This window comes from Mobula hypostoma, chromosome 14, assembly GCF_963921235.1.
Source record: "Mobula hypostoma chromosome 14, sMobHyp1.1, whole genome shotgun sequence".
NCBI lineage: Eukaryota > Metazoa > Chordata > Chondrichthyes > Myliobatiformes > Myliobatidae > Mobula > Mobula hypostoma.
The window spans coordinates 37,995,266-38,017,596 of record NC_086110.1 but is presented as its reverse complement, the minus strand read 5'-3'; the positions used below and the strand labels follow the sequence as shown (position 1 = coordinate 38,017,596).

Below are 22,331 nucleotides of genomic sequence, written 5' to 3'. Positions count from 1 at the left end.
TTCCTATAGATGCTGCTTGGCCTGCTGCGTTCACCAGCAACTTTGATGTGTGTTGCTTGAATTTCCAGCATCTGCAGAATTCCTGTTATTTGGTACTACTTAAAAACTGTTTGCTCCAAGCATGGTGTTGCATCTAACAACCACACAAGTGCACACAACGAACACTAGTTAGAAACTGTTCAGCAAGTCTCCTTTCCCAATTAAGTGGCATAGTGTCCCAAATAAACGAAGGGCATTTGCTATTTTCTCAATTAGTTTTTGTTCTTTAAGAGGTGTCTCAAATAAGTGGCTGTCCTAATTAACTTGAATTCACTGTATTTCACTTACCAGAAAGTCAAAAACCTAGAAACAGATGTAAAGTTATTCATGGAAAAAAGACAGGAAATGAAGGTAAGATTTTTATTACCCAGAGATCATTTGGTTTCAGGAATTCACTGCCTAAAAGTTAGTAAGGTCAGAAATGCTCGTCACATTTAAAGTCCTTGAATGTGCTCTCGAAAAGCTATGACTTGTAGGACCATGGTCCTACTGAAAGAAGATAGGATGAGATTGGTTAGCTCTTTTTTGATTAGCACAAACATTATTGTCTCCTGTGTCATAAGCTATTCAGAAACATGACAACATTTGCATTTGTTCCCAGCACATCCTTGGAAAGTTTTGATTGTCAATGCAAACTATGTGTTTTATTTTATGTTTTGACAAATAAAGCTAATATTTATTCTTTCCATAATTCTATGAAGTTACAAGCCCGAGTACAGATTCTCAAGAGACATTAAATCATGATCCTCCCTGATCAGAAAACATTGTCCCTACTCTTTGATACCTGCTAAAACTAATACATAATTCATAGCACAAAGCCACTGTCATTTTGGTTATTAAATTTGTCCACAACATTAAATTTCTTTTCATAAATCCAAATAGCCCTATCCATCTTGCTAGCATTACAGTGGATTTTGCTTAATTAAGTCATTGGTTAATTGGGGCAGCCGCTTATTTGGGATATCTCTTAAAGAACAAAAATGGATCAAGAAAATAGCCTGGATTCCTGTGTTATTTGGGACACCATGCCGCTTAATTGAGACAGGAGACTATTGCCAAACAGTTTCAAACTAGCGTCAGTCACGTGCACTTGTGTAGCTATTAGAGACTACCCATGCTTAGAGCAAACAAATTTTAAAAAGCATCTGTTGCTTGTGCTTGTGTTACGTTATCAATTTGGGATGAGATGTGCCTATCAGTGGACCAATGTTGAAAAACCAAGTCAGAGGAGCTAGCTAAGAAGCTGGGTCACAAAGCCAGTGGATATGGGAATCATAAAAAATTTAGACATACCATGGAAAGTTGATGAACCACATTCTTGAAGCAATTGAAGAAAATCTACTGACATCATCTTCAACAGCCAAGGAAGTGAATGCAAGGGTAAATGTTTTATAGGCAGTACAGTTTGTCACTGATAGTTGTGAAAAATGAGCAGCAAGTCAACTTAGAACTGTTATGTTCACTGTAGTTTCAATCATTCGAGCTTGGAGATACCAGAAACAGCTGTCAGCGAACATGAAATGATTTCACTACTTCAGCAAGTTAGGAACTGCGAAGAATTAAGGTATCGTTAATCAATTTGAATGTTACAATGAAAATAAAGATTTTAAGAATGCAATCGTCGAAAGCATTGTATCAAAACACCAAGGCAGGAAATATGAAGATGAGGAAAGTGATGAAGATGACACATCTAAAGTTCACATCTACAGAGAATGCCAGGAATTTTTTTGTTGGATTATGACACTACTTTATGCAGTAAGGCAATGAAGGCAGTCCATTATCTACACTAGGTGTCTGCACTGATTTTTTTCATTTACAGGCAATCAAAAGAACACAGCAGGTTATACTGGATGAATTCCTCCATTGATAACTATAGTAATGTAGTAGTTTGGTAGTGTTCTAACTTGTCCTATATTGCATTTAAATAGATAACATATTTGTTAAACATAGAAAACTGGTAGCTTATCTTTTGTAAACCTTTTTAACTAGTTCCATGCATCTTCGGCTGATCAGGGCAGCTGCTTAATTGGGCCAAAATGCACTGGGCTCGACATATCCCAGTTAACCAGAATCCACTGTATTAGCAATTCTACACATACAAATTGTAATTGAATTAACCGAATTACTAGGAAACTGCCCAAGGTCACTTGTTGCCCGCTCTCGGCCAAAGCTTTTTACTCCAGCCCAGAGCCTTTTGGATCTAAAGAGCAGGATTGTCAACTGCTGTGAAAACACTCATTTCCCTCAACAGCATTACTTCACATGGAGGCTTGGAAAATTGGTTTGGGGTGGGGGATGCACTGGGACCGAGGCACTGTAATTTAATAGTTAGTGGAGTAGTCTATTTATCTATGTATAACTCTAATTCCCTAGTAATATTTTCTTAATACTTCTAATGGCTTTAAATATACTAAAGTTTTCTCTATCTACAAAATGAAGGCAATCTATCATTTCAATATACCTCTTCCCACCCTGCAACATGCAAAAATGCCATTCCCTATTCCCAGTTCCTCCGTCTCCACCGCATCTGCTCCCAGGATGAGGCTTTCCGTTCCAGGACATCTCAAGTGTCCTCTTTCTTTAAGGATCGTGGTTTCCCTTCTGCTGTCATCAATGATGCCCTCACCTGCATCTCCTCCATTTCACGCACTTCGGCCCTCACCCCATCCTCCCGCCACCACAACAGGGACAGAGCTCTCCTTGTCCTCACCTACCACCCCACCAGCCTCCGGATCCAGCACATTATCCTCCGCAACTTCCACCACCTTCAACAGGACCCCACCACTAAGCACATCTTTCCCTCTCCACCCCTCTCCGCTTTCTGCAGGGATCGTTCCCTCCACGACTCCCTTATCCACACGTCCCTCCCCGCGGATCTCCCGCCCGGCACTTATCCCTGTAAGTGTAAGTGTTACACCTGTCCCTACACCTCTTCTCTTGCCACCATTCAGGGCCCCAAACAGTCATTCCAGGTGACGCAACACTTCACTTGTGCGTCTGTTAGGGTCATCTATTGCATCCGGTGCTCCCGGTGCGGCCTCCTCTGCATCGGTGAAACCCGACGCAGATTGGAGGACCGCTTCGTCGAACACCTCCACTCCCTCCGCCACAACAGACAGGATCTCCTGGTTGCCACCAACTTCAACTCTGCTTCACATTCCCCTTCAGATACGTCCATACATGGCCTCTTCTACTGCCAAGATGAGGTTAAACTCAGGAGCAATACCTCATATACCGTCTGGGTAGTATTCAGCCCCTTGGTATGAACATTGAATTCTCCAACTTTCGGTAATTCCCTCCCCCTCCCTTCCCCCATCCGTTTCGCTCTGCCTCCTCCCCTAGCCTCATGGTTCCACCTCCTTCCACTACCTATTGTGATTTCCCCTATTCCTTCTTCACCTTTCCTGCCTATCACCTCCCTGCTTCCCCTCCCCCACCCCCTTATCTTTCCCTTTACTGTTTTTTCACCTGGTACCTACCAGCCTTCTTCCCACCCTCCCCCTACCTTCTTTATAGGGCCTCTGCCCCTTCTCTCTTCAGTCCTGACGAAGGGTTCCGGCCTGAAACGTTGACTGATCGTTTCCACAGATGCTGCCTGACCTGCTGAGTTCCTCCAGCGTGTTGTGAGTGTTGCTTTGACCCCAGCATCTGCAGATTATTTTGTGTTTACTATCATTTCAATATTTGTCTGAAGAGTGAGTAGGCTCTACCCTTCAAAACCTAAAGAGTGCTGCCAAGCCATAAAGGTCCTTTTGTAGGATGTTCAGGCCCACAGGATGAAAGATTGCATCCTGTGGGACTGAATACCCTAAGGATATGACTGATATTGGAGGAAGAATCACAGGGCTTATCTTTTCTTCAGTATTTCAAGTTTCCAATGATTCTGATATAAAACCCAAGATTAATGATGAATTTAAACTAAAATTATTGCAGCCGTCTTTAACAAAAATACACAAAGTCGATTTCTAGCCTCCTTTTTGTAGAATTCACAAGAGTAGCTGGTAATGTTCACAATGTTTCCTCAAATGTGTAAACCAAACTGGAATTGGCAAGATTACAAAGTGTGAAGGGATAATGAGAGGTGGAAGGCGAGCAAGTTAACCATAGAGTTGCAGCACCATAAGCTGAACTGGAGTAGAGAAAAGCCAATTATTGCTGGCAGTAAGATTTGCAACAGCTAAAATCTCTTCCGCTAGGTTTAAGTTAAGTTGTTCAATACACTACTAAGTCCCTTCAAAGCCTGAATATAAAGTGTGATCCAGGTGCTAGACATCAAAATGTTTATTTTCTCCACAGCAGTGTTCTTGCTAATAAAATAAAATGCTCAGTCACAGAGTTTATGTGCACATTAAGCAGCTAGTTCCTCTCAATGGAAGCACAAGAAACAGCAATTCGCAATCATATCCCTGGGGGTAGATGAAACTCAACAATTCTGTGCGTGAACGTAGAAATGATTGCTCTCTAAACCTATCCTCAGTTATGAGGATTATCCATCTAGAATCAGACATAATGCAGAATAAAAATTAGAATTCAACATTGTTAATTCAATTTTAAAACTTCTTTATACTCCTTAAATCGCATTCCTGTACAATTCAAAATTTGCAGCTTAAAGTATTCTGAATCAATCACTCTTGTATCTCATCAATTTAGACATCTATGTGGTTACTTAACAACCTCAAACTAAACAATGACATTTAGTAGTACTTGAAGATCCAGTTAGTTGACACAAACCTAGTTACCACTAATAAATCATATAGAACCAATAGCAGATATTAAAACAGCCAGAAAAATCAATTATTACTAGTAATCTGTAAAATCACACCATCTGCCTTACTTCTAGACAGCAGACATGCAGTTAAAACTGCAAGATACCCGAAATTTCTCTTTACAAGTACATACAAAAATATCAAAATATTCAAAACTGAGAGTGACTCACGTTGCTTCCTGTGTTCCACCAGGCCAACAGCTTGCTTTGCAGAACACTTTGCAAACCAATTGTCACCAAGTAAAACGGTGACTTCATTTGTGTGGATTAACTGTCCTGGCATAAATGCAAGTGGGCCAAATGGCACCTGTCACAAAAACAATTATGAAATAGAGAAGTTTGTTTTGTTATGAGGTAAATGGTCTATCTTTATTCATTTTTTATAAACAAAACAATGTAGTTTTAATTAAAATCAACTAGAAGTCCATGAGGAATCTGTGCTAGAAAAGCAATAACGTACAATGATAATAACATCAGTGCATCCTATACAAGATACAAAAGAACATGCTATTTTTCTAACAGATCTGAATATTTATAAGCATTGAGCAATTTCCTAATTTAGGCTACTGAGAACTCTGCAATCAAAATTGCAAACTTTGGTTGATTCCTTAAAAGTAACTTCAAGAACTGTCATGGCAGCTTAAGGATTTCAATTTCGTTTAAAAATGCACAATTTACCCAACCACAATGGTTGTAAAAAAAATGCAACCAATAACCTTTTAGGAAAGGAAACTCCCCAACCTTCCATGTCTGATTTAAAGTAACTCCTGTCCTACAGTTCATAACTGATCTCTGAACTAGGAAGCCATTCAGTCACACAGGATAGATTAAGAGATAAATTTACTCTTTGCCAGGAATACTGACATCTTGAAATAACAACATTTATGGACATACATTGGACTCAAGAAAGAGAAATATTACTAAATATATTTCAAAGCTTATCCAAAACACAGCTAAGAAATTAATTAGCATACAAATCAACCATGCTATCCTTTACCGTGAAGTAATCCAACATTCATTTTAATCATTGGTCTGTCATTTGAAAATTCTACAAAGCAAGTCTAGCCTCATGTCAGAAAAAGGCTGGTCCTTTATACACCGTGCCAGTGCAAAACACATGAAAGGAAACACCAAGTCCAGGTCAAGGCCCCAACAGATAAGTTCAGTGGTGGGCTAGAGGGTGGAAGGTGGGCTGGGATATCAGGATGTTTCATGAATCTGGTCCTATAATCAGTACAAGAGGTGATGGGTTAATCAGGACCTATATTTAGCAAATTGTATCACGTTTTTTGTGGAATGGCAATGGATGGTGGGGGTACTCTAATTCTATACAAAGCAAATTAAAACATCATACAAAATACATTGCCAATCATTTCAAATGCCAAGGTGAAAACTTGTTAGAAATAAGTTGTAAAGTGGCCAAAATGATAATAGGCCTAACCATGTAGAAACTCTGATAGAATGCTTCACTGGTGACTCCCTGCTAAAATGATTAATAATCCATCTAATGATAGATAAATACTTTATTGATCCCAAAGGAAATTACAGTGTCACTGTGGTATTACAAGTGCACAGATACAAATATTAGAAGAGAAGCAGAAAGAATAAAAAATAAGTTACCACAAACAGTCTAACGGGGGGGGGGGGGGGATGTCATCACTTCACTAGCTACAAATTGACTCATTATAGAGCCTAATGGCCCAGAGTAAGAATGACCTCAAGCAACACACGTGAAAGTTGCTGGTGAACGCAGCAGGCCAGGCAGCATCTCTAGGAAGAGGTACAGTCGACGTTTCAGGCCGAAACCCTTCGTCAGGACTAACTGAAAGAAGAGCTAGTAAGAGATTTGAAAGTGGGAGGGGGAGGGGGAGATCTGAAATGATAGGAGAAGACAGGAGGGGGAAGGATGGAGCTAAGAGCTGGACAGTTGATTGGCAAAAGGAATATGAGAGGATTATGAGACAGAAGGCCTAGAGAGGAAGAAACGGGGGGGGGGGGAGCCCAGAGGATAGGCAAGGAGTATAGTGAGAGGGACAGAGGGAGAAAAAGGAGAGAGAGAATAAATAAATAAATAAATAAATAACAGATGGGGTACGAGGGGGAGGTGGGGCATTAACGCGAGTTTGAGAAGTCAATGTTCATGCCATCAGGTCAGAGGCTACCCAGATGGAATATAAGGTGTTGTTCCTCCAACCTGAGTGTGGCTTCATCTTGACAGTAGAGGAGGCCGTGGATATCAGAGTGGGAATAGGATGTGGAATTAAAATGTGTGACCACTGGGAGATCCTGCTTTCTCTGGCGGACAGAGCGTAGGAGTTCCGTCTGGGTAGCCTCCAACGTGATGGCATGAACATTGACTTCTCTAAATTCCGTTAATGCCCCACCTCCCCTACGTACCCCACCTGTTATTTATTTATTATTCCCCCCCCCTTTTTCTCCCTCTGTCTCTCTCACTATACCCCTTGCCCATCCTCTGGGTTTCCCTCCCTCCCCCTTTCCTTTCTCCCTAGGCCTCCTTTCCCATGATCCTTTCATATCCCTTTTGCCAATCAACTGTCCAGCTCTGTCCCCCTCCTGTCTTCTCCTATCATTTTGGATCTCCCCCTCCCACTTCCAAATCTCTTACTAGCTCTTCTTTCAGTTAGTCCTGACGAAGGGTCTTGGCCTGAAACGTCGACTGTACCTCTTCCTAGAGATGCTGCCTGGCCTGCTGTGTTCACCAGCAACTTTTATGTTTGTTGCTTGAATTTCCGGCATCTGCAGATTTCCTCGTGTTTAAGAATGACCTCATACAGTGCTCTTTGGAGCAGCGCAGTTGTCTTAGTCTATTACTAAAAGTGTTCCTCTGTCCAGCCAAGGTGGCATGCAGAGGGAGAGAAATATTGTCCAGAATTTCCAGGATTTTTCATAGGGTCCTTTGTTGTACCACAGCCTCCAGTGTGTCCAGTTTGATGCTATTGCCCAGGCACACTACCGCATAGAATATTGTACTGGTGACAACAGACTGGTAGAACATGTGAAGGAGAGGCCTGCATACTACAAAGGACCCCAGTCTCCTCATGAAGTAAAAGGGACTCTGGCCCTTCTTGTATACAACCCTCTGTGTTGGTGCTCCACTCAACTCTGTCATCCAGGTGCATCCCCCAGTATTTGTAGGTCCTCATCACATCCATGTCCTCACCATCAATAGTAACAGCGAGCAATGCAGTCTTGGTCTTCCTTAAGTACATCACCATCTCTTTTGTCTTACTAATGTTGAGCTGCAGATGATTCAGCATGCACCATTTGACAAAGTCCTCCACCAGGGCCCTGTATTCATCCCCTTGCCCTCACTTTATACAGCCAACTATTGCTCAGTCATCAGAGAATTTCTGCAGATGACATGACTCAGTGTTATATCTAAACTCTGAGGTATACAGGGTAAACAGGAAGGGAGCCAATACGGTCTCCTGTGGGGCCCTAGAGCTGCTTATAGCCATGTCTGACACACAGCTCTGAAGCCGCACAAACTGTGGTCTGCCAGTCAGGTAATCCATTACAATGGAAGTGTCAATCTGAATGAATGGAGCTTTTCCCCCAGAAATGAGGGTAGTAAGATACTGAAGGCACTTGAGAAATCAAAATACATGATCCTCACTGTGCTGTCCTGCTTATCCAAATGGGAATAGGCTCTGTTCAGCAGGTAGATGACAGCATCGCCGACTCTAGTGTGCTCTTGGTAAGCAAGAAGATCGCATTTTCCATCCTCAGTTCATGTTGAGCTAATTGCCAATACTAATTACATCATATAAACACTGTACTTAATTGCAATACTTACTGCATGTGAATAGATTGAAGTTGCTCACAATATATCCTAAGCATGTACAGTATGTATGTCAGGTGGACATTGCTAAACCTTAACCCAGTAAATAGTCAGCTTCTTAACTGAACAAAGACATTAGAAGAACAAAGACTGGCAAATGCCCATTCGTTCACCATGTCGAAACACCATCATTGATGTCAATATTAAATTATGCCCTAAGCCAATTCCAAAAGAGAATAAGGAAAACCAATGGATGGAAATTCTGGTTAATGTTGCTAGTTCTTATTTTATATTACACAGGAACAAATATGTGACATTGCTATCTTAGGGCAGAAGTCTCAAAGCCAAGTGCTTTCTTCCTCGGAAAACTGCATCTATATTCATCTGCACATCTTAGAAAAACTGCCATCTATTCATCTCCTCCACCCCCAACTAACAAAAGTGTAACTTGACACATTGCAGGCAATCTGATCATGGAAGTCACTAATAGATGATGCTACTCTTAAATTACAAGCCTTAAAATCAAACAAAAGCTTTTATAAGGAGATAGGCAATCAGGAGAAAGATAATCAGGAGAAAGAAATGAAACACATCTTCAAAATTTCCCTGGGGGGAGAAAAAAAAGCTCTGAATGATTTTATACTCACCATTACATCGTAAGATAGTTTATCAGGTAAGGTCTTAAGCCTTCCTTGAAGTGCTTCATAGTCACTTTGTACTTTAACCCTAAATATTGAAATATTAACATTTGCATATTTTAAAACAGCACTCATGAGCTGAATTGTACAAGCACAATACAAATTATGAATCCTATGTGACTCGCCTTGCTTTTATGACAGACATCATACATTAGATATTGCAGCCATTTTGAAATTAATTAAAGCCCCTGACTGATATCATGCCCTCGGGGATTTTTATAAAAATATTAATTTTGTTTATATATATGGTGATAAACAACAAAGAGTAAGTTATTGTTAAGATACCATTTAAATTACATTGTTGACGGATAAGTGTTGCCCAGGACATTGGGAAATAACTTTGTATCAGGCTGCTTTATAATACTACTTTTACTAATTGCTTATTTCTGCTAACGCAAGCTAGTAGAATACCTAGGTTTAATGATGGAGTTTAAAATGCGACCTTATAATTGTAGTACTCTCCAACTACACTGAAATGTACACTCAATCTAAATGATCTTCCAAATGATTCAGCCAAAATGACCTTCCAAAACCCACAAAGGGGCTCCAAAAAAGTTACTTGGTGAGACTTCTACAACTAAGCCCTCTAAGTAGGGAATGAGGATTTCTCCAATATCTTACTAAATATTTAAAAAAATAAATAAAAGACTGAAAAAGAATGCCGTAATGGTTGGCATTAATACAAAGAGTACAGACACTCTCCCACAGCAAATAGAGCCAGGAATCTCTCAAAGGACACCTTGCCTGTCCAGTGCTTGAATTAAAAAATGTTGCCTCACAATTGAAATGTAAAGAGTATTAAATATAAATTCCAGTAATATGGGAATGAACAAGAAAGGACATCTTATAAAACAGGAATGAACATCATCTGCAGATTGAGGCACGTAGGACCAAATGAGAATAGTTGTGATTATCTGTATGTACAAAATAACAAATATCCATGCATAACTACCTGAGCAAAATGCATAGTGCTAACCTGATCGGCTTTGTGCTTGTGGGTAGAGGAGTGTTGTGGGAGACAAAGATACTAATTCATGAATTACTGTCTTTAGGTACTTGGGAAAATAATTAATCTATGGCTAACTAAAGCTACAATGATAGGACATTAGAAGTCTTGTAATATTGCCAGAAGCAAGACTGACAAATACAAAACACTAACAAATAACTGATGGAGGGAGAAAATAGATTTGAAAGTTAGCAAGAAATTTATAGGAACTTCTAATACACAAATAGAAAATGCAATCATGTGACCTTTATAGACAGATAGGAGAAATTAATAATCCATCTTCTCAGTAAAAGATGCCAATCATAGCAGAAGTTGTGAGGAACCAAGGTGTGTGAGTACACGAGAGGGAGAGCGAGAGACTTAATTATTGATAAAATTAAGTACAAAATAATGGTCCAATCCTTTGGACTAGTGTTCTGAAAGAGACGGTTGCACTGAGAATGGATGTGTTTATTGCAATGATTCAAAATTCCCTAAGTTCTGGAACAGCTTCAGTGGTCTAGAAGGTACTAATATGCATATGCAGACATCAGGAGAATGCCAGAATTTCTTGAAAGATGACAAGTAAGAAACCATCCAGAAGATCACTATTTTGCAGAAACGATATGATTTCATAAAAGGGTAGAAGGATTTTGGCCCAAAACGTCAACTGTATTTTTTTTTCTATAGATGCTGCCTGGCCTGCTGAGTTCCTCCAGCATTTTGAGTATGTTGCTTGGATTTCCAGCAACTGCAGATTTTACTTTGTTTGTGAAGGATTTGAAAAGTAAGTTTATTTTGAGGAGTGATAATTGGATAAAAAAAATTTTAAATATTTTATAGAAGTCTCACATAAAAGGCAAGGTTTGACTAATACATCAGCATGGTTAGAGAAATAATCACAGAAAATGGTAATACTTACAAAGGACATCACAAGAATCAAGGTAGTAGCATCAGCTATTTAAAAGTGATACTCTTATAAATGGACCAAGAGTAATGTATCCAGATTTGGATGACTCACAACTCCTTAGATGTAATATTGTTCTATAAATGTGTTAATCACCTCATTAGATCTTTGAATACTGGCAAAGTAGCCATTAAGTAGACCAGTACTATAATGCATCTTTCCAAGAACCTGGTTTTTTTTTTGAAGTGTTAGTATTATGCAGGTGAAGTTCTATCAAAAACAATATATTAAGTTATTATAAATGAAGCGGACCAGGGAAATGATATCAGTGACTCATAAACAGTTAGTTTGTAAATATCAGTCAAGCAAGGTGTCTTTTCAGATTTTTGGTCTCATTTGTTGAGCAGAGTGGCTATACTCACTTTTATTAATGCCAATCATTACCATGTTCTGTTTTCAGTCCTTTAGTTTATTTTTTAAAAATATTTAGTAAGATATTGTAAAGTCCTCATTCCCTACTTAGACGGCTTAGATGTAGAATACAATGTAAAATCCATTAAAACAGCTTGTTATTAGAAAGACCAATTAAAGATCTCAGAAGTTTTATCAGAAAAAAACATACATTTCTGCTTTCAATATCAAGATGAATAAGTTAATGTAGCAAATAAGTGTTTTTTAATTGTGTATGTTTATTTCTAATACCTATAGAGCATTCAAAATCAGTACTCAATGTTCTTGGCTAATTGATTTGAAACTTGTATGCAATTTGCAAAGCATATGACATTAAGTATGACAAGAAACTGAGGTGCGTTATTATTCATACTAATTTTGACTTATACAATTTATTTACTGGTATCTATTTACTGTAAAGCAAAGAGGAGATTATTGTCATTAAATGTGAGGAAACAGCAATGTACACAACTTGATCTACAAAGAGTACGCAATCATTTCCATTTTACTTTTACTCAAAAAAAGCAGTTTACTGAGAAAATCATATCATTTATTTGTACCTGCAAACAAAATCATCAGCAAAAACACCAAGGAATGTTTGGACTTACCAGTGCTCGATTTTTTCCTTGCAGTTTGAGACTACCTGTTATTAAAATAGACAACTGCTCATGAAAAGCAAAATTAAGAATTCTGAAACTGCTCATACAGTAAACACAAAAGAAAATAACTTAAAAATTAATATAATTTAAGATTATTTTAAGGTAATCTTAAAAAATGTAAATTATTCTGCTGAAATCCTTAATTTCATTGATTTAGCAAACCTCAGCAAAACTGGTACAGAAATGTCTCCATTTTACTGAGGCACTGCAATTTTGTATTGAAACAATGCCTTTTCTCCATTTCCCCTTCATTTTACAAACGGTTAATCCTTACAATTCACATACAACTGTTGACACCACTTCATTTAAATGAGATTTCAGACAACAATCACATTATTGTTGATTGGCATAATAAGCTCAACCTGGTGTTTAGGACATATTAAAACTACACAATTTATAAATCGATTCACCCCTTGATAATTGAAAGCCTACATTTTTGTTGATTGTGCATTTGATAAGAAATCCAGATAGAGAAAGAAAATACCAACTAGGTGTTAGCATAAGCACGGTGATACCCAGTGTGCATATCTGACAAAAGAATAGATTAGAAATATATTTTGACATACATATTTTTAAAAAGTACCTACATGTATTAGCAAAAGGAATTCTATACAAGTCATAATAGGTTTGCACAAGTGCCACTTCGAACAATTTATATTAATCATACATCCTGTACAGAAAGAAATGAAAGAATATCAACTTCTAGAGAAAAAAAATCAAACCAAAAAGGTTGTGTATGAACCAAGAATTTCAGACTGAGATACATGTCAGGGGAAAGCAGCAGCAGATCCTCCTATAACAGAGCCAAACAAAAGCTGTATATGCTTCAAATTATTTGATAACCATCACCTCCATATTAAGTCCTTCAACCAGAAGATTTCAGACCACCATCAAAAAGCTTTCTCATCCGTTAATTAGATCCTTCTTCAAATGATATAGGATGTGCTGGTTATAAAGCATATCAACTAGATATAAACCATATTTATGATTTTTCTAAAATATTCCACTGAATAATATCTTAACCAATTGCTGATTTTGTTATAATGTAAATGAACTAGCCAAAGGAATAAAGCTGTAAGTGGCCTCAAACTTTGGTAAAATAAAAATTAACTGCAGTTTTAATCAATGTCTAAGAAACTTACTGCATATATAGATATCAAGTTATGACAGGATTGGTTCAGCTTCAATGCCTTCTGTGATTAAACAGCCTACATCACTGTCTGGACTTGTGTGAACATTCGCTACTTGAATACAGCCCTGAAAATTGCTCTGAACAGGGCACAGGCATCTGTGGGACTACAAGAACAACCTTAGGAGGGAGAAAAATGATACACGCTATTAACACACAAGTGTACTAATCTTACCTCCAGCTTCTCAAGGGAAGACTATAATTAACTTCTAGCTATAAACCTGAGTTATATAGAAGTATACACTTACACCAAGAAATCTCCCACCTTCCTCCTCACCCTACTATGCTATTATTTTTCCCTCATCTGTCAAGATTCACTCTTTTCTGGCCACCAGTCTACTTTGTTGCAGCTATATAGGACCCTGGTCAGACCACACTTGGAGTACTGTGCTCAGTTCTGGTCGCCTCACTACAGAAAGGATGTGGAAGCCATAGAAAGGGATTTACAAGGATGTTGCCTGGATTGGGGAGATTGCCGTATGAAAACAGGTTGAGTGAACTCAGCCGTTTCTCCTTGGAGCGACAGAGGATGAGAGGTGACCTGATAGAGGTGTTTAAGATGATGAGAGGCTTTGATCTTGTGGCTTTTTCCCAGAGCTGAAATGGTTGCCACAAGACGGCACAGGTTTAAGGTGCTGGGGAGTAGGTACAGAGGAGATGTCAGGGGTAAGTTTTTTTTTTACGCAGAAAGGGGTGAGTGAGTGGAATGGGCTGCTGGCAACGGTGGTGGAGGTGGATACGATAGGGTCTTTTAAGAGACTTTTGGATAGGTACATGGAGCTTAGAGAAATAGAGGGCTATAGGTAAGCCTAAAAATTTCTAAGGTAGAGACATGTTCGGCAGAACTTTGTGGGCCGAAGTGCTGTAAGTTTTCTATGTTTCTAATACAGTCATTACTCCGAATCCCTTTGCAGAAACACAATGCCTAGTTAACACAAGAACTATGCAAATCTATTTAACACAGTCTTTATATGTATGCATTTGTAGAAGCACAATGCTGCTAAGGTGTGTCTGAGAATTAGTCAACTCAGTTTTCCATCGTCAGTTCAAAATAACTCAATACAAGTCGTAGTCTGGAAAAGGAAAACAGTCAAAAGTTAAGCATTACACACAGCTTTGTTATTTATGGATTTGCTATCCACAAACTCTGGGTCTATAAACTTATTAAGTCTGTCTTGCTCTCAATCTATTTCTCATGGATATATTGATAACCACCTGCAGTGATGTGGGTTTTGAAATCACAAGCTGCAAAAGTGTAAACCAAGACTGCAGACAGACACTTGACAAATGTAGTCTGGAAACTGACCACTATTTATACAGGCAAGATGCAGAGAGGTTTGAAGAGATGTGAAATATGCCAGTTGGCTGAGATAGAGGCACACAATAGGTGAATGAATGAGCTATGCATTAGAACAACTAGACATTTTAGAGTTAGAGACTGCAGTAGCTGGAATGTGGAACATAAAAATGTTGGAGGAATTCAATGGGTCAGCAGCATCTAAGGATGGAAATGAACAGTTGATGTTTCAGATTTAAACCCTTAATCTAGAAGGAACTATTAACCCCTCCCCTGTAATTTACAATCTACTCTAAACCCACCAAGTCCTTTACAGTTAAGGTGTTTGGCATCACAGAACAACAAAAGACATGTTACATCTAAGGTGCTGTTCCAATTGATAATGCAACTAAAATACAATTTAATTGTTTTAGCATGTTTATTATAAGCATTAGCACTTAGAGGATAATTTTTACCTTTATTTGGGAGTTTATCAGTTACATAGGAGAGACCTGTCATCTGCATTTTCTTTCATACCTGTGTCCCCATCCTGTGCAGGTAACAAGGACTGTGATATCTCAAAAATCATAATTATCCTATGAAATAGCTGGGGGGATAATTATGAGATTGTGAAAGATGGGATATATATACTGTTATTATTTCAATTATAATGGAATCTGAGATAAAACATTATCATTTGTTGTCAGAAGAATGGAGGGAGGAAGTATGCAATTTATCAGCACTTCTAATAATTCACAAGTTAATTGCAACTATTTTCTCACTCACTTTCTGCTTATCTCTGACATTTGGTTATTGCAGCATTGTATTACTGGCATAAATATGAATTTCCTTCCCATTTCTGATTATTAGGTATTCTATCTTCTGCCTCTAAGCACAATCAGTGAAGAATATTTGAAATATTGTTTAATAATATATTTTCTTGTTGTTAGAAACCACTACAGAAATTTAAATGAAGGCAGTATAAAGCAGTATACAGTACATGTAAAACTACTAGCAAGTCAACTATTATTTATCATGTTCAATACTACCTTCAGAATATACTTTGAAATTGGAATGTCAATGTTTGTAAGGGAATTTTGCTACAATCAGTGACAGCTTACTATACAATGTAAATTAGGAAAAATCTTTTGATTTAGCTTTTCTGACTTTATTTACACATTAATAGCCAGCTCTGATCATATGGTACATTTATAAAGTCAAAAAAACAATAATTCTTAGAAAATTCTAGCACCAAATTTTCATTCGGAAGAAGAAATATGCAAAACCAAACCCTGGCAATGACAAGAAAATCTGAACACCAAGTCAATCCGTCAACTCCTGGATATGCCAAACCAGGTAAAATTACTTTACCTATTGCAGTTAATATTTAAGTTTATTTATTTAAATACCTTATGGATTTAATGTATCTTGACCCTAAAGGCTAGTTCAGTAGATGCTGATGAATCCCAGCACCATACCTCAGTTATCATTCTTTTCAAAAGGTTTCAATTGGTACATTTACTGTTGGAGAAATGTGTACAATATACATCTTGAAAGTCATTTGATGTACTTTCAGATTACTGAATTACGAGGGGTGTGCATGTCTGCCTATTATTCCAAAATTGCCCATGTGACAAAAAAAATGAAGCAATTCTAACAACACACTTGTAGAAACAGATCAAGGAGTAACACAGCGACTTCTGTGTTCTGCATGTGTCCATTACTTATCAATTAAGCTCACCAAGCTCTTTAGGAATATGGCATTACTTCAGCTCAATGCAACTGTCTTGGCGCAGCTTGCAGCATTCTCATTTCTGAATGGGTTTCAGCCTCACTCCAGCATACAGCTTATGTATATCAATACAAATTATGGAGATGTCTGATATAATGCCCTGTTCATTTAGCTAAAATAATGTATTGGTGATCATTAGTCAGTTATATTGTAATTTTACCTACGCTACTATTAAATAAATATACAACTTCTAGGTATACATGTCACGAACACCAGATCAAATCCAGCTGTCTTCTATACTATGTACTTAGTTTTTGACTGTAAATAAATCAAATCTGCATTTTAAATAATGATAAACCAAAACTCAGGCATTTCTTTAAATATTCATTGAGATAACCTTCACAAAATAAATTTAACTTCAACACCAACAGCTTCATCAGATGTTACTTGTAATACAGTTAAAACATTTGCCAAACCGTAGGTGTGTTTTTTTTGCTCAAATCAATATTTTGAAGCTTAATATCACTTAAATAATTCCAAGATACTGCACAGATAAACATATACAAGTAACTTACTCATACTGATGCATATTGCTGTAGTTACATGAAATTGTCAGATTGAAATAATTAAATGTTCAGTACTAAGTCCATACATAATTAATATACAAGTGAATAACAAGATATTCCACAGTAAGCCATGAAGAGCAAAAGGCCTTCTTAAAATCAGATGCTAAATTTAACTTGTGTCATTATAAACAAGATACACAATCCTAGTAGAGTTTAGCTATACAACAAAGGGAAGTAAACAACTGTTAACTGTGTTATTTGCATGCCACAATAAATTGATAACTTTGATAACCTATCAAGTTTGAATGCAGAATATTCTAAACTTAAATGGAGCAACTCAACAAGGCAGGCAGTACAAGATGTATTTTTCACGTGAAGATCCTCACATCACAGAATTGGTAAGTGAGAAGACGGGTGTATTTTAAGCCACAGAGAGAGAAGGGTGAAGAAAACACACAACAAATTTAGTCTGCACTCTATCACATTCTCTCCATCCCTCCCCTCTCTGCAACGCAAATCAAGGTTGTCTTTCAATTTTTCCCTGAAGATGAAGTATCCTTGACCCAAAGTGTGAATCAGCTAACCTGCTTACTCACTGCTTCCAGTACTTCTATTATTTTTGTTTCAGATTTCCAGACCCTGCAAATTTGACCACAGTTTTACTTTTACATAGTTAACCTGTTAAACTGGATACAATATAGCATGTGTTACAGTCAGTCTCAGCCAGAAATATTGACTGTTTATTCCTTTCCATAAATGCTACCTGACCTGTTGAGTTCCTCCAGCATTTTGTATGTGTTGTGTTACAGTCTTCTGGGAACAGAATTGACAGAGTGGGACTACCTTATTTATGCAAGTGAATTACAATTCAGTTGCTTTTATTTTTAAACCATAAAATGACATTTTTCTAACAATTTAAAATTAACCTACTCACAAACATTAATAAACTTATTGTCACTCATTACTATAATTGTTTCAGTTGTTAACATTGCACATTAACTCCCTTAGATACACATCAGCAATCCCTTAAAAATCAGTTTTCTATTTCTCTAAGCTCTATCACAGCATTCAACAATAGTCACAAAGCATTAAGGTTATACAAAATTCATGCTTTTTTTTCTTTTCTGAGATATGGGCCCTAGAACATAATATGTTGTAGTCACCATCTTATAATTAAGTAAGGCACCAATTTTGATTTCTATTACATTCCCTTAACTCCACTTTCAGTCAGGTTGTTAGAAAATTACCTCAAGGAAAACTTTGGAACCTATGGCTCTATGGTCTAAATTTCCCAATGTTAGTAACAGTAAGACCAATAAAGCTCTCCTTAAAGCATGTGAAAATCAAATGGCAACTTGCACTGACTGTACAGGCACAGTTAATTGCCAGAAAATTAAATGCAACAACCTGCTGCAAGCTGCCCAAAAACTCCATTTTGCAATCTAACTCCCCATTCAAATGTATTGAAAAGCATGAAGGTGGATGACATGAGCAAGGTTCGAAACAAATTTTTTTGCAAACCTCCTCAAAAATATGAGAAAAGATACATTTTTATAGCTAAGGCAGATAATTATGGAATATTGAATGGAACAAACATTAAGAGCAGTTATATTAAGTTGAACATTTTAATGGGCAAATCAACAGGCCTAGTTGAAAATATCCCAGGATGTTAAAACAAAGCTGGAAATTGCAGAAGCTGACAATCCTTTAGTCCTTTTTGCCTACCAAACAGTGTCAAGGGACTGAGGTCTGCTAACATACACATCTATAAAGGAAGTAGATTAAACACAGTTATTACAGACCAATTTGTTTCAACTTTCTCTGTATAAACCATTATTTAAAAAGTCAAAGTTTAATCATGGTTAATTACATGGATTTTTGCCAAGGCTTGTACCAAGTTTCCACATGGCAGGTTGGTCAAACTGGAAAAATCTATGGGATCTAAAGGAGAGTGGCATATTGGATCCAACATTGATCCAGTGGCAGTTACTTACTGATGGGTGTTCCTGTAGCTGGGCATTTATCACCAGCGGACCTCCACGTGGATGGATATATGCCACACAATGATTAATAATTGTTTCTATGGCTCATTGACTGATACCGCAGACCTCCACAGGAGTCAGTACAGAATAATTTATTTTTAATGAAGTATATCAATGACTTGGACTATAATTTAAAATTTTTGTAAGAATACAAAAATTGGCTTTAAACTCCAAGTAGAGATGGTTCAGAAAGTTGGACAGTGAAATGGTACATTTAATCCAGAAAACTGTGAGATAATGTATTTGGAAAGCTATTGTGATGCTATCTTTTATCAGCCAATTGCATCATAAAGCAGCTGGGTGGTTATGGCAGAATTCAACACAACACTAGTTCAGCCACAGCTGAATACAGTCCTGGTCATTCCATGACAAGAATAGGGAGGGAATGCAGGAAATGTCAGACTGGAAAACATAGCTATGAAAAATATGGGAAAATTTCTTTGGAACAGAGATTATTTAAATGAGATGAATAAAATTATGACAGGCCCAGAAGGGAACAAATAAGAAAAATATACTTCCTTTACTAGAGGGGCCATCAAAAAGGATAAAGGTTTAACGTTTAAAGGGGTGACAAAGAAAGACTTTTTCCCATTCAGCATGTGGCGGGATTCTGGAACTGGCCATCTGAAAAAATGTTAGGTGCACAAACCCCTTGAAGTATTTGATCTATGATTGAAGAGCTATGACTTGGATTTAGGCTGAAGTATTCTTGTTCAACCGGTACTGACACGACAGACTGAATAATCTTGCATTATAAATTTTCAATGTTTCTATGAGATAGTTTTCAGTGCCAAAGTAAAACTAAGTTTCACTTGTATTAACTACTTTAAAGATTGGTGGCAGTTCCAATCTTCCATTTCTTTTGTATTGACTTCCCACTTATCACAAAGGACCTGAAATTTGTATTGCAATTATAATGAAATTATCAGCATTCATCATTACATATGGAACTGTCAGCTTCTTTGATAAACGCAATCCCTTACAGTTAGGGATGGCTTACTGAGGACCTGAAGATACTTGTGCATTATTTCTTTTAACGTGGGATGGCTATGCACGTTAGGTACCTATCCTAATTTTACTGGGAACAAGATGATGACAGACCAAGCTCTGCTGCATAGGCAGCACAGAAACACCTATAACATTAGTGTCTAGGATAACCAAAATTATTACATTGGTTCTGTTGAACTTCTGTGAAACAAAAACATGTTTTCTACAAGAATGAGTAGTCAGAAGCTGTCATTAATAACAGGGTGATGTTAAAATCTCCACAAATGGGATGTTTTTAAAAATTTCTAGCTGTTGCAAATTTCATCTTTATCAGGGTTATTCCCCTGCAGAAGTTCTTTAAAAATATTTTAAATCAAGGCACCACTAATAGGATTGAGGTGTTATATGGTTCTCTTCACCTGAAATGCCAGCATTCCCTATTTTAATCCAAATCTTTAGCATCTACATTTGTTTGTCTTTGCTTCAATATAATTTACTGGTGAGACCACTTGCTGAGATCCATACCGGTAAAAGAAGTCACCGATCTTGTTGGACACTTTTGTTTCGGTGCTTGCTCTTTATCACTGAAAGCAAAACCAGGCCTATATATCCTTCCCCCTCTATTCCCGACTCCGCCTTGAACTAACTACATGAACTTGATATTTCCTGGTTCCGATGCCGTGATGCTTTATTCTGGTTGGTTAAGAGAATACACGGTTAAATTTTACCGCTTGGAGTCGTAGGTCGCCGTAGCCCTGCAGAAGGCGCTGTTCTATCTGGCTGCCAGCAAGGTTCGTTACGAGTATCACTAAAGTACTGGAGCCCCTCAATAAAATGCCGAGCAGTGGTTTTAAACAAACAAAATATTTGCAAAGTAAAGTGGACAGGAAAAAAAAGTTAAAGAAACGAAAAATCCCTAAAATATACAACAACTAAAACGCTCAAACGTCATTAAAACTATCCACGTACACAGTTAAACGCTAATATGATTCTTTCAATTAGTTTTCCATGCTCATCGGCAGTTTAATGATTGAAAGTGGTCACGTTCCTCGTAATCTCGGCCGATGAAACAAAATAAAAGGAAATAAACTGAAAGTAAAATAGAATGTGTCGATTGAGTTGGTACCTTCTAGTTACAGTTTCAACTGGGATCTATTAAATTTCTGTGTCGTTTAGAGGGAGAGAGAAGCGTAAGCTTTAATAAAATGTCAAGCGACATCGATCGACATTTCTAACCAACCATAAAAAAGGCTAAACAGGTACAAATAAAAGTACCGTAGCCAGAGGTGCCAATTCACCGTCTGCAGCAAAACCTGGGATTTATGCAGGCGGCCCCTTTAAACACAAGCCAGGCTCCAGGGCCCCCGCCCCCTTCTGACCGAGGCCGCCACTCCAACTGCTCCGTCGCCTTGCTCTCCAAACCTGCTGCCTTAGGCTCTATTTAAAGGCCTTTACCTTGGCGTGCTCTTCTCTGAGTCGTGAAAGTGGCTGCGAGGGGGGCAGCTTGACGGCGGAACAGGGCTGCGAGTCCGCCATCTCCTTCAGGCCGGGCCGAGCGGCTGATGCACAGACACTCAACAACAGGGAGTCCTAAAAAAATGTTTATGTATGTGAAAACTGTGGCCGCGGAGCTCCTCACTTCTCGCACACATAGAGAGAGCAGGCGTTTTCATCCACAAACTAGCAGCAGAAAACATTTCACACTCGCATTATTATCCCACAGGCTCCAGCCCAGCTCTGACGAGGAATCCCTGGGACTCAGCAGCACCTCCAGCTCCGCGCCATGTTCCTCGCCCGGTGAATGCCGGGAGCACACGCACCAAAACAAGCGGCGGGAGGGGAAGTGGGCAGCACGTGGCCGGGGGAGGGGCAGGCCGAGTGGCACTAACTAGTACTGGTCAGGCCGAGAGTGGCACTAACTAGTACTGGGGTAGGCTGTGAGTGGCACTAACTAGTACTGGTCAGGCCGAGAGTGGCACTAACTAGTACTGGTCAGGCCGAGAGTGCCACTAACTAGTACTGGGGTAGGCTGTAAGTGGCACTAACTAGTACTGGTCAGGCCGAGAGTGGTACTAACTAGTACTAGGACAGATTGTGAGTGGCACTTACTGGGGCTGGCTGAGAGTGGCAGTAACCAGTACTGGTCAGGCCAAGTGGCACTAACTAGTACTGGGGCTGGTTCAGAGCAGCAGTAACTGGTACTGGGGCACCAGGTGGTAGGGGAGAAAGCTGAG

At 38.5% G+C, this 22,331-nt stretch overlaps 1 protein-coding gene across 2 annotated transcripts in view; it reads right to left on the bottom strand.

Annotated features, from left to right (window-relative positions):
• Positions 1 to 21,894, bottom strand: part of uri1 (URI1 prefoldin like chaperone) — a 73,210-nt gene extending 51,316 nt beyond the window's left edge. For both annotated transcript variants that reach the window (XM_063066960.1, XM_063066961.1), the window contains exons 1-4: positions 21,553 to 21,894; positions 12,255 to 12,289; positions 9,254 to 9,332; positions 4,976 to 5,111 (exon numbers count right to left, since the gene is read on the bottom strand). In XM_063066960.1, the coding sequence (XP_062923030.1) occupies positions 4,976 to 5,111; positions 9,254 to 9,332; positions 12,255 to 12,289; positions 21,553 to 21,633 (331 nt within the window). In that variant the 5' untranslated portion in view covers positions 21,634 to 21,894. The remainder of the gene's footprint in view (positions 1 to 4,975; positions 5,112 to 9,253; positions 9,333 to 12,254; positions 12,290 to 21,552) is intronic.
• Between the last annotated feature and the right edge of the window lie 437 nt (positions 21,895 to 22,331).